Source organism: Gymnoscopelus braueri (genome assembly GCF_963280865.1).
Source record: "Gymnoscopelus braueri genome assembly, chromosome: 22".
NCBI lineage: Eukaryota > Metazoa > Chordata > Actinopteri > Myctophiformes > Myctophidae > Gymnoscopelus > Gymnoscopelus braueri.
Genome location: NC_137624.1, coordinates 4,784,309 through 4,802,702, shown reverse-complemented (window position 1 = coordinate 4,802,702; position 18,394 = coordinate 4,784,309). Strand labels below are relative to the sequence as shown.

Sequence of the window (18,394 nt, the reverse complement as noted above, 5' to 3'; positions counted from 1 at the left end):
ATTACATTTTATTAATTTAAAAAAAAGTCGGCCAAGGCTCCAAACATTTGACAAAAATCCAAGAATGCAGTTTTTGTTTTTAATTTTTTCCAAAACACCATCAGTCCAGTGCAGGATTATGTACAGTGAGGCCCAGGCAAAAATGATAGTTTAACAAAATTATAAAAAAAAATAACACATCAAGAATAAGGCTCAAGAATAAATACTTGCAGACAAAAATATAACAATCAACTCAGGCTGCACTAGAACAGGCTACTACACCTTCCACGAAGGCCCTGCAGCTTTCGCCCCTGACTGTTGTCAATAGACCATATTCACACGGCGGCCATGTTGCTATTAAGTCAATGAAGTGCCACCCCGTTTCCACGGCAACGGGGTGGCACTTTCAATGTTAAATTCCAATATGGCCGCCGTGTGAATATGGTCTGCCTCAGCTCACCACACCTCACCTCCTTTTTATACAAGGTGGAACCTATAAGAGCTAACGAGCAGTAATTAGGAACCAATGAACTCACCTAAAGCTAACCATGTCCATGAGTCATCTACCAAATTACATAGATGTTATACAAAACCAAATCAAATACATTTTCAATTTTCAGGTGCTCATTCACATAGCCCCTCAAAATAAGATGACTCTTAAACAGACCACACTGTTATTACACTTATGGAAGCTTATGGAAGCAACTGTGTACACTGTGTGCTTGCAATGTTCCTCTTAAGTGTATAGGGCACAGCTGCATCGTGACAGTAACGCTTTAAGTACATGCTTGAGTAAATAATTAGTTTACTTTCCACCACTGCAGCCAGGAGAGGTATTTAATTGTATTTGTACAACCTGTATTTAATATGCAATTCTTGTGCTTATTCTTATGTCCTTATTTGTTTAAATTGAAATTAAAAGCTGGCATAGATTACAGTTGTGTTATGTGAGTGATGTTTGCTGGGTGGAGCAGAAAGTAATTGGGCCACTTTTTCTGCATTTAGAGCAGATGAAGGTATACATGAGTCAAGGACCTGTTCAAGGTGTTTAAGCTAAAATGTAGATTAATGGTTCCAATTCCAAAATATTCAAGTTATAAAAATAATATGAAAAGAAGCTTATACTCAAAAACCTACCTATACTCTTGTACTCATTTGGGTTACTTATAACGTAAACCCTTGCTAAATTCCTCTGCATTTTGTTAAGAAAATTACAAAAAAATGATGTTCCTTGCTTTATATCCTGCTGAACTTGATTGAAAACTCCCTTATGCCCCTTTTAACCAGAAAAATATGCACTTTTTTAACCATAACAAAAATAAGGAAAGCGCCTCCACACAGAATTTAAAGCAACGGGGACCCCTGCTGATCGATGCAAGCCATGGCTGAACCAAAATTTGCATTTATGGTTTAAATCTTAAAATGTGTCCCCTTGTGTTCAAAGGCTTGTGTCTACTCTTCAATGGGAACTGGACCATGCGCTCCAACAGCACAGCAAATACACAGAAATTGAATGTCAGGTTTTTTGATATAAAAGAAAAGATGTTAAGTGAAAAGGGTTAAATTGGACCACAATGGAAACAAACCCTGGGGCTTTTTGTGTAACCTTTGACTGTACTACTTGTACTGTTAACACACCTGTTAATAAAGTATTCAATCAATCAATCAATCAATCAATCAATCAATCAATCAATCAATCAATCAATCTATCAATCAATCTATCAAATTCAGTAGATTAGGGTGTGATAGTGAATGAATCAACCTACATTAATGAATAAACCCATATCCAAAATGAATACCCACATTAAATCAACCTGTTTTGAGACCAATTTTCACAAAACCCCAGATATGCTGTGAAAGCCTGAGTGCTCAAACTGGGGTATTTTTTTTAGATGGAAGAGAGGTAGGGGAGACCAAAAACACACAAAAAAGAAGGAAACGTTAAAATTCATGGTGTAGTCCCTTTAAATAAAGAATATTTAAAAAATGAAAATAAATCAATGAATTAAGGACATACAACTATACAGAGCAGATCACACATCTACTATAGACTCTTCTCCCTCCTGGCTTCTTATGTTCTACCAGCCTGACTTCACCTCCCTAGCATTCCTCAGTCCTCAGTCCTTATTTTGACAGTTGCTAGGTATAACATGTGTATGTTATTAAGATAGCCTTTTTCTTTATTTCTCTCAAATATGAAACATAATAATACAAATACTGCTCAAAGGAAGAAATGAATACATTGATGTTGATGATGATGATGATGATGATGATGATGATGATGATGATGATGATGATGATGATGATGATTATGATGATGATTATTATTATATCGCTCATCTAAGGGTTCAGGAAAGTCTTTTGTTCCTGCAGCATAGTGGTTTGTTTATAAACACTCTTTCTAACAGGTATACATTGCATGGGCGAAGAATGCCTCATGCATGATAGTCATATATCCATAGTTACATACATATTGGCTGCACATTGCATATTTGCACTTATTTATTTGTGTCATGTTTTTAATTTAATAGATTGACTCTGGCTTTCTTTGAACCTTTTGTTGTTGTCCTTCAATGTCTGCTGATGTTGCATAGTATATATAGTTGCGTATGTACCTAGCCTCGTTGTGATGATGACGGTGACAGTAGGCTATGTCAGTGGTTCTCACAGTGTGGTCCAGGGATCCCCAGGGGTCCTTGGGGGGGTTTCCAGGGGGTCCATAGCGAAATTAGGTAATACAGCATCAATCTGTGCCATACTGTACTGTACTGTACTGTACTGTACTGTACTGTACTGTACTGTACTGTACTGTACTGTACTATAGTGGTTCTCAACCTTTTCAGGCCCAAACCCCCAAAATAATCATATTTGAACCGTTCCACCCTGACAAGCATGAGGAATTGCAGGAGATGAGGCACATTAGTTTGACTCGATCGGTTCTACACATAACTATTGTGAAAATAGCTGATCTACAAGCTCTCAACGCCTCTGCAACGAGGCGTTGAGAGCTTGTAGATCAGCTATTTTCAAAATGTTTGCCACTTTCTTCAGTAGCCTAATATTTGACAATTTGGCCAATGTTTGACCAGTTTTTATAGTTGGCCTATAGTTTGTTGATTATTACCTTTGATGTCCTAATGGTCTTTTTACATTTATTTTCTTTTCTTTTTTGAGGTATTAAAAGGCATTACAGGCGTTACAAGTAAAAGTCCAGAATTCAAAATGTACTTACAAAGGTATTGGTATCTAAATGTACTTAAAGAACCAAAAGTAGAAAGTACTCATTATGCAGAATGTCCAATTTCACAAGTTTTCAAATGTATAAAATGTATGAAAATCTTTTGAAAATAGCAGATCTACAAGCTCATAATGCGTCACATCGCGACAAATTGTGAGCTTGTAGATCTGCTATTTTCAAATGGCCAAAATGTGCTGTATATAAGTGGTTAATGTATGTTTTGTAATAATAATCAAAATCTACCTAGTAACTAAAGTTGTCAAATAATTGTAGTTGAGTAAAAGTATAATATTTGCCTTTGAGATGTAGGCTAATGGAGTAGAAGTAAAAGTACTGAAAACTGGAAACATTCCAGTAAAGTTTTTAAAAAAAATACCTCAAAATTGTACTTAAGTAGTACAGTACTCGAGTAAATGTAGTTACTTTACACAATTACACCACTGCTGATAGGCTCATGTCATTTGGGACCAGTCGAGGCTGACTTTTCTCTGACCTGGCAACCCAGGACCTGGCAACCCAGGAGGAGCAGTGAGCAGGAGAAAGAAGAAGAGGAGGAGGAGGAGCCTGTTGTTTGTTGACATCGGCTCTCTGGATGAGTGAAGAACACACACACACACACACACACTGATGGAATCATAAAACACAACACAACAACAACAACACTACAACAAACACACCTTCTTGCACAACACACACACTCTGGCTCACACAGAGAGACACAGTGATCAGACACACACAGATCAGAGTAGGGTAAAGAGACCTTCACTTACACTGTAGAGAGAGAGAGAGAGAGAGTACATACATACATGGCTACCGATGGCTACTAGCTAGCCTGTTGTAAAGGACACTGTTCTGATCCAAACTCTGCCTGATGCTGATGGATCACTGGGGGATCCAGTAGATCCCATCCCTGTTCGGTCGCTGTGATACGAGCCCGTTCTGATCGCTGATCGCCAGCACAGCACTTTATAATAGCTGGTGTTGTGTTGTCATGTAAGTATATATACTGTTGCTAGTGGTGGGGGGGGGAATGTCAAAGTATTATGTATCATCTGACCTCACGTTACATTACATTGGAATTCTGCCGTGTCGCTGACTGTGTCAAAGTGGATGTAATCTGAGGTTACATTATGGTGATGTCAAAGTAAATGGATGTGCTGTTACTGTAGCACGTGATGTAAATTCTGATCTGAGTATACATTGTAGCCAATGTCAAAGTGTTTGACTGTAGATTCTGACAGTACATTAGGCCAGTGGTTCTCAAACTTTTTCATGTCAAGGACCCCCAAATTGACACTTATTAGCCCGCGGACCCCCCATTTGAAAAGATATGCCAGGGACCCCCATAAGAGAAGTTTTTTTTTACGGCTCTAGCAGTGATTCTCAACCGTTTTAATTTCAAGGACCCCCCAGTTTGACATGCATTAGGGCTACGGACCCCCATTGAATGGCATTTATATCTCTGGGACCCCAATTCATATTGTAAAATCAATGTTAATCTAACTTTGAGAGTGTACAAATGCGGGTCCATTTGGTTCCATTTGTACACTCTCTCAGAGTTACAGATATAAGGGTCCATTTGGTTAGTGGTTACTATCCATCATTTAGCTGGGTACCCCCTGGAACTGTTGTGGTAATGTGTAAGTCAGTGGTGGAAAAAGTACTCACATTTCTTAAGTAAAAGTATCAGTATTGCATTGTAGAAATACTACGGTTACAAGTAAAAGTCCGGAATTCAAAATTTACTTGAGTAAAAGTACAGTATTGGTATAAAAATGTACTTAAAGTACCAAAAGTAAAAGTATTTTTTTTTTGAAAGACGAGTTGTGAGCTTGTAGATCGGCTATTTTCAAATAGCCTAGGTATAAAATAGGGCTGACGTGGTTAGTGTATGTTTTATATTATGATATACACTAGCACAAATGTTATAATAATGTAATAGTGGAGTAAAAGTACAATATTTATCTCTGAGATGTAGTGGAGTAGAAGTATTGAAAATTTGAAATACTCCAGTAAAGTAAAAGTAACAAAACATTGTACTTAAGTGCAGTACTTATAGAGTGCTATGAGTAAATATAATTAGTTACTTTACACCAACGCAAAGATGGTGTCAAAGTAAATAGATTTACATAAATGTAAATTCTGATCTGAGTTTATGTCGTAGCCAATGTCAAAGTGTTTGCATCTAGATCCTAACATTACATTACATGTAACTATAACTGTTGTGTTAATGTGTAAGTAAATGTATTCTGATCTGACGTCACATTACATGTAATTATAGCACTGTGTCAAAGTCTGATCTGAAGTTACAACGTAGCCAGTGTGAAAGTAAAATGTATTGGATCTGAAGTTGTAACTAGTGGTGTAAGAAGTACTCGGATATTTTACTTAAGTAAAAGTAGCAATACCTTAATATAAAAATACTCTGCTACAAGTAAAATGCCTGTGTTAAAAATTACTTACTTGAGTAAAAAGTACAAAAGTATTGGCATCAACATATACTTAAAGTACCAAAAGTAAATGTACTAAAATGTTTGAAAATAGCAGATCTACAAGCTCACAATGCGTCGCGATGCGACGCGTTGTGTCTATTTTCAAATAGCCTATGTATAAAATAGGCTGAAGTGGTTAATGTATGTTTTATAACATGATAATTTATATCTGCAAAGTAACTAGTAACTAAAGTCTTCAAATAAATGTAGTGGAGTAAAAGTGCAATATTTGCCTCTGAGATGTAGTGGAGTAAAAGTATTGAAAATTGGAAATACTTTAGTAAAGTAAAAGTGCCTCAAAATTGTACTTAAAGGAGGAGTTCACCCAAAAAATGACTTATTTTCTATCAATAGCACACCCTATGAAGCCTTGAATCCATGGATTATCTTTTGTTTTTGTCGCATTCCTAAGCTAATAATTTGATTCCCGTCTCCTACCGGCTAATGTATCCGGTAGGAGACACAAAGTAGATTATTTGTGTCTCCTACCGGAAATACACACAGTCATCAAATTATTGTCTTAGGAATGCCACAAAAACTAAAATAAATCCATGAAATCAAGGCTTCATGGGGTGTGTAATTGATAGAAAATAAGTAATTTTTTGGGTGAACTCCTCCTTTAAGTACAGTACTTGAGTAAATGTACTTAGTTACTTTACACCACTGCATGTAACTAGCTCTTGTGGTGATGTCGGAGCAAATGGACCTGATATGACATTGTAGCCTGCCACATAGCAAGCTAACATTAATAATGATAATACTACTAATGTCTCCTTCATTGCTAATGAACTTCGGACTTTTACTTGTAACAGAGTACTTCTACGTTGCAGCATTGATAGATGTAGTTGAGTAGAAGTATGAAGTGTCAGAAATGGAAAAAGTAAAGTAAATGTACCTCAATTATACTTAACCACTAAATGTACTTAGTTACTTTGCACCACTGGCAGACAACGACAACAAAAACTAACTCTTATCAAGTTCACAGATCATAACATCATCCTGATCACATCCTTTGATTATGTTAATCAATGTTGATTCAATCAATGTTGGGAACCAGTTCAGTCTGGCTGTGGCTATATCGGCATTTATTTGACCTGTCTGAGGATACCGGTATCAGTGAAATAGCAGAGCTGTGAGCTTGTAGATCTGCTATTTTAGAAAGGTTTTGAATAGGACATAAGTGGTATCATATATTTACTAGTTTTCTCGTTCATTGCATAATTCAAGTTCATGTTTTTAAAATGTTTTGTTTGCTTATAAATCAACTGCTCTCAAATAGAATCTTTTATCAAAATCCAAGTTTTTCCAAATTGATTAGAATTTTGCACTTTTTGTCAAAATACGGGTGACAACATCACAGGTGGTCTAATACTCTCCACAGTTGAGATCAGCATCAAACGCAGAAATCTACTGTAGCATCTATCGGGCTAGGGCTCGGCGCTATGACTTCAAATCAATGTCACGATTATTTCAAACTTTTGCCTCGAATATGATTAATGAACGATTATTTTGTGTGAAAGGATAGCGAAAATAGCCCATCTAAAAGCTCACGTCGCATCGCGGCGTGCTGTGAGCTTGTAGATTGGCTATTTCTGTACGGCACCATCGTACAACGAAGTATAATACAGGGTCACATGGTTAATCCCACTAATCAATTTAGTCGATTATATAAAAAAGATAGATTACAAATTCTTCTTGTCGATTAGTTGAACTATACCAGGGGTGGGCAACTGTGATGATGGAGAGGGCTATATTTCCACACTCACTCCAGGGGGCCACATTGCATATTGTTGCTGTCGGGAAGCGGCAAGCCATTAATTAATTAATGTCATTCGTAATTCTAGTATGTCACACAAAAGTAGCAAAAATAGCTGATCTACAAGCTCAAAACGCGTCGCTTTGCGATGCGTTTTGAGCTTGTAGATCTGCTGTTTTTGCTTGTAGCTCTGCTATTTTTGTTATTTTTGCTTGCTTGCTATTTTTGCCTGTAGATCTGCTATTCTTGGTATTTTGGAATTGGAATCCTGAATTCTTTTTTGGTATTTTGAAATTGGAATCCTGACAAGTAACATTTTTATTTAATTTCAAATGCATTTAGTTATACTTAAATTAACTTTTTGAACTTAAATACAAATTCATTGGAAAGTCATTAAACTAATAATAATATAGACTGAAGTTATTAAAGCGGGTCATGATTGTTTGGAATTGGAACAGCTGATATATATCAGTATTCCGATCAATATATCAGTATTCCGATTTTAACCTGTGGGCCGCATTAAAGGACGACTTCACCGATTTTCAACCTATCTTCATATAATTGGTCCTCACTAATACTCATGATAAAATGGTAAAAAAAAATTCTACTCTGTCTGTGTCTCAGAGGAGGGCTGTGGACAGTTCAGAGTCCCGTCTACCAGTGACATCATCAATGGGGAATCAATGGGGAATAGGGGGCACGGTGGCACAGTCGGTAGTGCTGTCGCCTCACAGCTAGAAGGTCCTGGGTTCGATTCCCGCAGGGGACGCTGTGGGCGCTGGGGGTGTGTTCTCTCTTCCGTGTCATCAGTGCCCCTACCCTAGGTGGGGTTGGCGAAAGGGCCTTTCTGTGTGGAGTTTGCATGTTCTCCCCGTGTCTCCTAGGGTAGGTACCCTCACAAAAACATGCAGTAATCCTGGTCACTATACTGCCTCCCCCTGGCCAGCCGGGGCGCCTGATGGAGGGGAAGGGAACTGGTTGGAATAACGTGTTCCTTCCACGCGCTACGTCCAACCAGGGAAACTCTCCCCTGTCAGGTGACAAGAAGGTCAGTTGGCTCTCATGCATTGAAGGAGGCATGAGCTCGGCCCTGGCCTCCCTAGGTTGGCAGAGGGAAGGTAGTGCCCAGGATTACATAGACAATTGGCACTGGGTGTAAAAAATAGGGTTACAAAATCGTGGGATAAAAAAAAATGGGGAATCCAAGCTAATAGAAACTGCAGGCTTTCTATTCCTGGAAAGTTGCAATGCAATAAAAGAAGCCATTGTTCTCGTGTTAATAAAAATCTAAATAAGAAATGTGAAATCTTGTTGGAAAAAAAAATCTTGCCTAACGATGATGTCACTGGTAGACGGGTTTCTGGACTGTCCACAGCCCTCCTATGAGACACAGACCAAGTAGAAACAAATTGTACCATTTTATCATGAGTATTAGTGAGGACCAATTATATGAAGATAGGTGACCTCGTAGGGTCCTCGGGTCCTTTTAACCCGGTTTAACATTTTCAACATGAATTAAAACTATGTAAAACATTTTTGTTCTCTATGAAACTTCTTCTATTTGCCTTATTTACTGTACTAAACATGTGATATGAAAATGAAAAATTTCATTTTCATGAAAATGTAAATTTTCACCCAGGGCCTTCGGGTCAAAGTGACCCGAAGGCCCTGTGTGTGACTAAAACACGAAGACCCTACGAGGGTTAAGGGAAGGTGAGGGGTGGTACTGGTGGCCCTCGGCCTCAGTTGCCCATGTATGAACTATAAGAACAAAAACAAAACAAAACATTGTAAAATTAAATTTCCTTCTCGATTATCCGATTAACCTACACGAGCAAGATTAAGTCTGTTATTGGCTCTATAAATATCAATTTCGACGTATCTTTGGTTAATTGCCCTAGATCGGGCTCTATTCAAGAAATATCTATATATTTTTTCTAGAATTGTTGTCGCCCCCCCCCCCCCTCCCCGGCGAGGCGAGGACCGATCGGCCACTTGGGCGAGTCCCCCACCCCTCCCCTCCCCCCCCCCCCCCCCGGAAGCCAGCCAGCCATGACCATGGCGTGCAAGGCGGAGGACAACCCGGACACCCTCATGACCCTGTGCACCGCCTACTGTCTGAGGAACCTTCGCAAGACCATGTGTTACCCGAGCAACCGCACCAAGCTGTGCCTGCGCTCCGACATCTTCCTGCCCAGCGAGATCTGCGACAGGCTCGTCAACACGTAAGTATACACTGCCACGCGCCTCGTCTATCTGTGTTTTACAGCCCGGAGATGTGTCGGGTTTATGGTGGAAAAAATACTCGCATGTTTTACTTAAGTAAAATTATCAACACCTACTCTGTTGCAAGTGAAGTCCGGAATTCAAAATTGATTTGAGTAAAAGTGCAAAAGTATTGGTATCAAAATATACTTAAAGTACAAAAGTACAAGTACTCACTTTTCAAGTTCAAAATGTATATATATTTTTTTAAATAGCCGAAATGTATTAGGGCTGAAGTGGTTAGTGTGTTTTGCGATAATAATCAAAGTCTAAAAAGTAACTAGTAACTAAAGTTTTCAAAGAATTGTAATGGAGTAAAAGTACAATATTTGCTTCTGAGATGTAGTGGAGTAGAAGTAAGTAATTAAGTAAGTACTGAAAACTGGAAATACTCCAGTAAAAAAAATGCCATTACACTCTCTACCCATTGGGAGTGTGCCGGTGGCTTGTTAGATTTCCAATGTAATAATATGAACCTTTTGTGCTAGTAGTGCCAGTGCATCGACTTGAGCACCTGATAGTGGGATTTCTGCAGGCTGGGCTTCCCCCAAATATTGCTGGTTTATTTCTCTCTCACACATACAGTGCCCTACAAAGCCAAAGTGCAGTAACTACGTTTTTGGACACACCGACTTATTTGTGTATCCCAGAGGTCAAATTAGCCTTCGTGATTTTAGAGGATAAACAATTACCTCAATAACAGATGTACAATTAGTATTACTTATATGCCGATATCTCATTTGGCTGACCTGTTGAATCACTTTTAAACCCATTTGTCAGTGATTTTTTCTTTTTTTTGTAGTTACTGCACTTCGTAGGGCAAAAAAGGAGTCAGAGCTGAACAGGCCCAAAACATGTGATAAAGGGTGGCTTCGTCCTGTTGACAACGAGAGCATGCTGGATCATTTCCGGGGAACATTTTAGCAATTTGAAGTCTATGGATTATCTTAAATTGCAATAGTCCATGTCTTGATAAGGTCACAAGAGCTAGTGACCTACAGTAATAATAACTACATTTAATCCATTTGGAACACAGGTTATTTTTTTTCCCCAGTTTCTCAAAAAGAAATGATTCTTTCTATTTGAGCGAATCATCCTGACTTGTCAGCACAGCAGTCAGCACTGGCTTTGTGTAAACGGGAAGACCCTCCTGAAAAATGCGATTATGCGATCGCAGAATTTACAGCATAATCAGTAAAATGGCGCATAATTATGCGGGGGTAACGTTTTTTCAAAAAGGCCGCATCGCATCGCATAATATGCGCATCGCATCGCATAATATGCGCTTCGCATCGCATATTTTGCAACTTTTCACATATTTAGCATTTTTCGCAACTTTTCGCATATCGCATATTTCGCATATTGCTGCATATTGCTGCATATTTCACAACTTTCCGCATATTTCGCAACTTTTCACATATTTCGCAACTTTTCGCATATCGCATATTTAGCATATTGCTGCATATTTCACAACTTTCCGCATATTTCGCAACTTCCCGCAATTTCACCGCATAACATTGCATATTTCATCGCAAATTCAAGGGTTTTAGCCTGCATAATCAAGAGTTTTAGCCCGCATGATCAAGGATTTTTGCCCGCGTTTTTCTGGAGGGTCTACGGGAACTGGCGTCCTTGGTGTCTGACTGCGGTGTGTTGTGTTGAACAGGTACATGGAGCTGGTGCACACGGACAGTACCTTTGAGCCCCAGGAGGGCTTCTTCCAGCTGTTCTCTGACCCCCGCAGCACCAGGCTCACCAGGGTGCGGCTGAGGGAGGACTTTGTGCGGGACAGAGACCTGGAAGCCATCAGGAAGCAGGTCAGTTGCTGTTGCAGCCACTTCATCCCATTAACAAACCTTTAAGACCTGAGCTCGATTCTAAAAATGTCTTCTAATGTCTTCCTTGCAGTTTTCTGGAAAAAACAAACATATGTTGCTATATCAGTGGTTCTCAAACTTTGTGTCAAGGACAAATTATATGTATTTGTCCACGGACCCCCATCTCAAAATATTTTGTACCAGGGAACCCCAGAAGCTAAGATTTGAGTTTTAAAAAATCGTTTAAAAAAATGTATATATTCGAAGATTTGCGTGTACGTCCAAGCATTGGTGCAAGAAAGGGTCCTTGGGGGGCAAAGACGTTCATGACCTTTCCAAGTGGGCCCTGATCCAGAACAGGTTGGGAGCCGTAGTCAATAAAGATGAATCTAAATAACAGTCGCAGCATGTGTGAACAAGTAACTGACATACATTTGTATAGTATGCCTGGCAACTGTCAAAATAAGGAATGAGGGAGTGCTAGGGGGTGAGGTGGAGTCACAAGAGGTGAGTTTAAGACTGCGGTAGAAAACGGGACTCCCTCTGTCTTTGGTGTTTCGCCCAGGTGGGCGTGGGCCGTAACCTGACTCTGCCAGATGGGGGCGGTATTGAGTAACTAGTTTCTCAAGACAGCATATACAACCAAATAAGCTGAGAAACAATTGTGACGAAAGCTTCTTTGGATCTGGAAGCATCAGGTTACGTGGGCCGTGGTTATATGCCTAAACCTAAACCTTAACCTCACAGAAAATATGCCTTAATTATACCCAGCGGTTCTCAAACTTTGTTGGTCGGGACCCAAAAGAGAAATTTGATGCCTTCCCGGGACCCAAACTAGTGAAAATAGCCGATCTACAAGCTCACAACGTGTGGCGATGCAACACGTTGTGAGCTTGTAGATCTGCTATTTTCACTACTTCTTACTTTTTTTTATGTCTTTTTTTATGAAATGTCTATGTTTTTTATGAATAATTGTGAGAGAAAAAAAACGAAAAAAGAAATTGAAAATCCTTTTTGTCGCGACCCATAAAAATGGGTCCACGACCCACTGTTTGTGAACCACTGCCTTAACCTAACCTCAAAACCCACGCCCACCTGGGCGAAACACCACAGAAAGAGGGAGTCCCGGTAGAAAATGGGGTGCCAGGAGGGAGAAGAGTGCAGGAGGTGTGTGGAATGTTAGCCTGGGTGTTTTAGGGACAGACTCCGGGGTGTAGGGTTTGATCATGTCCTGGAGGCAGGATTAGATATAATAATTTATACTCTACAATACTAATAGTTATACCCAGCCTGTGTGCCGAACAAAAAAACAACGACAACAAAAATCTTTGAATATATAGGCCTATGTTTTTAATATATTTTTAGCGAACATTTTTAATTCAAATCTTTGCTTCTGGGGGTCCCTGGAACAAAATATTTACCACACATTAACATTAACCCTTAAGACCAGTAAAGCATCTGTGTAATTTTGTAGATTTCTTTGGATATTCAAAAATAATTAATAGGGGTGGAATATGTCCTGGAGGTAGGATTACATATATAATGACTTTATGCTCTACAATACAGGTTTCACAGTACAAGTTCGCATGAGGTAACGATGTCCCTGTTTATTGCATCGTTACTATGGAGTTTGAGAGCAACAATATTTACTATTTACTAGACAATAAGCTGTTCAAAGATGGGGAAGGAACTTGAAACTAACAATCTATTGTAGACCTTTTTAATGACTTGAAACCTATCGTCCCTATTCTGGGACAAACAATTAAGTGTCGCTACGCGATCGTCTATTTATGGCAACTAGATTTGGTCTTGAGGGAAAAAAGCAGCTGACACAGTATTGAGCCATGGGGGACCCCGGTAAACGGAATATATAGGGTTTAAGTGGATCAGTATAGGAATACCTTGCTAAGGGCCTGACCGTAATCATGTGATTTCTCAAGAACGCAAAGAAAACTGCAGCACGGCTGAAGAAAGTCAGTCTAGATCTGATGAATGACGCGAACGTTTTAGAATGCGACCGAATGTATAAGCCGGTCAAGGACATGACACCCCTGCAGTGGTGTAAAGTAACTAAGTACATTTACTCAAGTACTGTACCCATTTATGGCGGGAACCCCTTTTGGGGTTCCTGTTGCTATGTACAGTATATAGCAACGTATGTTGAATGTATGTTTTTGTAATTTTTGAATAAATATTTGAAGTTTTTCAGAAAACTTAAGTCAGGATTTAGAAGGCGCTTGAAAACTTTTGTTACTTTGTAGATTTTGATTATTATTACAAAACATACATCACCCACTTCAGCCCTATATACATCGTGACGCATTGTGAGCTTGTAGATCTGCTGTTTTCAAAAGATTTTTTATACATTCGAAAACTTGAAATGGGACAGTCTGCATAATGAGTACTTTTACTTTTGATACTTTAAGTACATTTTGATGCCAATACCTTTGTACTTTTACTCAAGTACATTTTGAATTCCGGACTTTTACTTGTAACAGAGCATTTCTACATTGCAGTATTGATACTTTTACATAAACAAGTTGAGTACCGTTTCCACCGTCAGGACATGAAAAAACGAAACAAAACAGAAAAACGGCAACATACAAATCTTACTAATCTTTGCTGTCTGCCCGACGGCAAAGATGTGTGATATGACACAGACACACTGTGCAGCATCGGTTTGAGCAATATGTACAGGAATAATTACAGTTTCAGGTGCAATCAAGGACGTGTCACCCCCCTGTACCTTCAGGACATGAGAACTGCAGACTCACTCCCCACCGCAGTCTGAAAACCACCTCTTCAGACTCTACCTCACCCCTTAGCACTCCTTATTCCTTGTCAGGCTATGGAATGCATGTGAACATAAAAACCAACTTAATACGTCCTAAGGTTAATATGAGCATCAAATCAATGTTTTATATATGATGTTTTTGCACATGCATTCCATAAATTCCTTAGGGCTAGACCACACATGGGCAAATGACATCATCAACTTGCGACGGGCATGGTCCCTCTTGGGTAAAATATGAACTGTTTCTAAAATAAATACAATATTTTAGTTATAGAGGGCAATTATAATGTATTAAGGCATATTTGGCTTACTAGCCAGGGATCCTTTTAACCACTTGAACCCCCAGCATCCCTATTCTGGGGGGGAACGTTCGCCAAAAATAGCCGATCTACAAGCTCACAGCGCGTTGCAACCCCCATCTCAAAATATTTTGTTCCAGGGACCCCCCCCCCAGAAGCAAAGATTTGAGTTACAAATGTTCCCTTTAAAAATATATTTATTGAAATATTTGCACAAATGGTCAATATTTTTTTTAAATAGCAGATCTAGCGCTCATAGTGCGGCTCTCGGTATGGCGCTATGAGCTTGTATATCTGCTATTTTTGAATAGCCAAAGTATAAAATATGGATAAAGTGGTTACACAGATGCGTTCCCGGTTTGAATGGGTTAAATGACAAAAAAAACACAAAGTTCAAATGTGGAGATAAGAGGTTTCTTGGCTGACAGCAACGATATATACTACTCCTACTATATTGCAGGACCTGATCGAGCTGAACCTGACCAACTGCAGCAGCCTGTCGGCGCGCAGCCTCAAGACTCTCACGTGCTTCCGCGACACCCTGGTGTCGCTCAGCCTGTTCGGCTGCACCCAGATCTTCTTCAGGAAGGGCGGGGCGCCGCTGGCGTGCGGCGAGGACGTCGGCGAGGGCGAGGAGGACGACGTGAGCCCCGTGTCGCGGCAGGCGCTGGAGACGGACTTCCACTTCGAGGTAAAAACGACGTCACTATATATATAGGCTTACTTCCTTCACAGGTGTTACCAATTATGCTAATGAAGGCTCTGTTCCCATTCTGGTCAAACAGAGTCAGGGTGCTGATGATGTTGCATGTTGGCTCACAGGAAACACTGCTGCACCGGTGGGTCTCAAAGTGTGGTCCAGGGACCCTCGTGGTTCCTTGAGGGGGTTCAGAATGGGCCCTTACGGGTGTTTAACTCTGAGAGTGTACAAATGGAGCCAATTTGGTTCCATCTGTACACTCTCAGACTTATGTTGGTCCTTGAAATGAAAATGTTTGTAATTGTACAGCAGACGCTCCAAAAACGGTTCCAAATGTGATGGAACCGATTCCGGTTCCCAAATGTTGGCTCCGGTTCCGAAATCCCAACCCATACTCGTATCATCCCTCCTAGTGTTGATTTTGACAGCAATTTTGTATTCACTTTTAGTCATGGTCTTTTGAATCAAATTCCATTTAGTCATATTTTAGTCATCTGAAATGTTTTAGTTTTAGTTTAGTTTTAGTTGACTAAATATCATAAGATTATAGTCGACAAAATCTACAGTTGATTTAGTCGACTAAAATGTATTTTGGCGGTGCCTTGATGGCGTCGTAATGGCTGATTTTACACTTGGTTGCATGCTGAAAATAGCCGATCTACAAGCCCACAACGCGTCGCAGGCTCGCAGCGCGACACGTTGTGAGCTTGTAGATCTGCTATTTTCAGAGCGCAACACCTGAGCGCAACCAAGCGTAAAATGACTCGTCTTTTAGTTCTACTGGATCTCTTCTTCACTAGTCCCTCATCATTTTAGTCTAGTGTTTATTTGTTGGCGAAATTGTCAACATATGTAGTCTTAGTTTTAGTCATCATAGCTTAGTTTTGATTTAGTTTTGATTGAGTTTTTGTCAGTGAAAAAAGGTAGTCGACGAACCTTTTTCTTCATAGTTTTAGTCGACGAAATCAACACTGAGATTCCCACCCCCTACTGAATAAAACCGTAATGACCTCTGCGTTTCACAGGGCTTCGAGCGGCTGCGTCTGCTCAACCTGGGCGGCCTGTCGGACGAGGTGGACGCCGAGGCCCTGCTGCGGCCGCTGCGGGCGCTCACCTCGCTGGACCTGTCGCGCGTCACGCTGCCGCGCACGGCCTTCCTCGCCCAGTGGAAGGACCGGCTGGTGTCGCTGGTCCTGTACAACATGGACCTCTCCGAGGAGCTGGTGGCCACGCTGGTGGAGCTGACCAACCTCAGGTGAGCAAAACGGGCCCGTCGGTGTGGTATGGTTTTAAATCAGTGGTGGAAAGTAACTAAGTACATTTACTCAAGTACTGTACTCAAGGGAACTGGAGCCACGTTAAGGGACCACCGAGCGAGCTAAAGCGAGCGAGTTGCCGTCCCTAACGTTGCGACGTTCCCTTGTGACTACTCAGTGCCGTTTGAGTTATGTACCGATAGGCACAGAATCGTACATTTTGTTGTGGGACTGCTCTGCTTCCGGGTTTTTCCGGGTTGCAACTGGTTACGCCCACCGTGGGACTCGCCGTACATATGCACGGATTTTCAGGTTTTCTAGGCGACTATGCACGGAATGACGTGCACTAGGTCCGTGCAATGTATACTATATTCTGTGAGATCAGGCTGAAGTTTCACTGCACATTTCTAATTGCTATTCTCAATTTGGCCACCAGGTGGCATACTGTGACAGTGACCTACAGTGAGTTGCACACTGATATCATTGAGCATGAGATGGAGATTCCAGAATATAATTTTAAAGTGTTTAATGTGTCAAACGCACTCATGTGCGCTGGGTGTTTTTTTGCCCTATGTTTGGTAAGTGCATAATGGCCAATACAACAAAATGTTATACCCTTAAGGTTATATCCTCATATGATGGCATGAACTGTAAAGAAAATGTTGTCACACTCTAGCAACTGGATATATTACATACGGTAGAATATTAAATGGGGACACATTATCTATGAAATGAATCATTTAGCTAAAACGCTTTGTGAATAGAAGCATTGTTTCATATAGCTTCATAGGGTTGTGAAGTGATAAGGCTCTGATGAAAGATGACAGCTTATAGTCCCATCAGCAGGTTCATATCAGATTGCCAAAGAGGTTTTTTATTTTGAATTTGGTAGCAAGCTTTATAATGTGATATGGTTATGGTTATAAAGCATTATGAGTATTTATGAGCACTTATAAATCTGATTATACAGGGTTATGAGCAGATTATAATGCATTATAAGTATGTTCATGATGCGTTATACACATAGGATGCATAGCAAGTGCTACCTTGAATTTTATATAGGAACAAAATGCATCGCATATAAGAAGTCAGTCGGTCAGTCTGTCTGTCTGTTTGTCTGTCGATCTACAAGCTATTTTCACTACTTTTGTGTGACACTCTTGTATGATGAAGTAGGACATTAATTTACGAAAACACATTTAAAGTTGAAGTATGGCAACATGAGGTTTCTGCCCGAGAGCAACGCTATGTAAAAATGCATCATTGGGAATTGTAGGAACTCCGAGAAAATCCGAAACAAAGAAACATGTGGTATGAAGACACGTCTCTTGTAATATCACCCGTCCACGCAGGCACCTGGATATCTCCAGAGAGAGCCGACGTAACTCCAAGTTCAAGATGACCAGGAAGTTCCTGACGGTCATCGTCCACAGGCTGCGCTACCTGCTGTCCCTGGACATCTCAGGTCACGTCATGCAGGACAACTGCACTGTCCCTCGCTTTGAAGACGCCATGGGCAACCCTAGGTGAGTGCTGCTCAAACCTTATGGATTTCAAGCAGAGGTGGACAAAGCACTCACATTTGGTACTTAAGTAAAAGTGTCAATACTGCAATGTAGAAATACTCTGTGAAAGTAAAAGTCTGGAATTCAAAATTTACTTGAGTAGAAGTACAAAAGTATTGCTATCAAAATATACTTAAAGTACAAAAGTAAAAGTACTCATTATGCAGAATGTCCCATTTTCACATACAAGTTTTCAAATGTATACAAATTTGTTGAAAATAGCAGATCTACAA

General features: G+C 40.1%; 1 protein-coding gene across 1 annotated transcript in view; it reads left to right on the top strand.

The window, feature by feature from the left end:
* The first annotated feature begins 3,776 nt into the window (after positions 1 to 3,776).
* zer1 (zyg-11 related, cell cycle regulator) overlaps positions 3,777 to 18,394 on the top strand; it is a 29,820-nt gene continuing 15,202 nt past the window's right edge. Inside the window, exons 1-6 of the mRNA XM_080418730.1 lie at positions 3,777 to 4,210; positions 9,407 to 9,690; positions 11,397 to 11,547; positions 15,101 to 15,331; positions 16,366 to 16,595; positions 17,949 to 18,122. Of these exons, the coding sequence (XP_080274856.1) occupies positions 9,518 to 9,690; positions 11,397 to 11,547; positions 15,101 to 15,331; positions 16,366 to 16,595; positions 17,949 to 18,122 (959 nt within the window). The 5' untranslated portion in view covers positions 3,777 to 4,210; positions 9,407 to 9,517. The remainder of the gene's footprint in view (positions 4,211 to 9,406; positions 9,691 to 11,396; positions 11,548 to 15,100; positions 15,332 to 16,365; positions 16,596 to 17,948; positions 18,123 to 18,394) is intronic.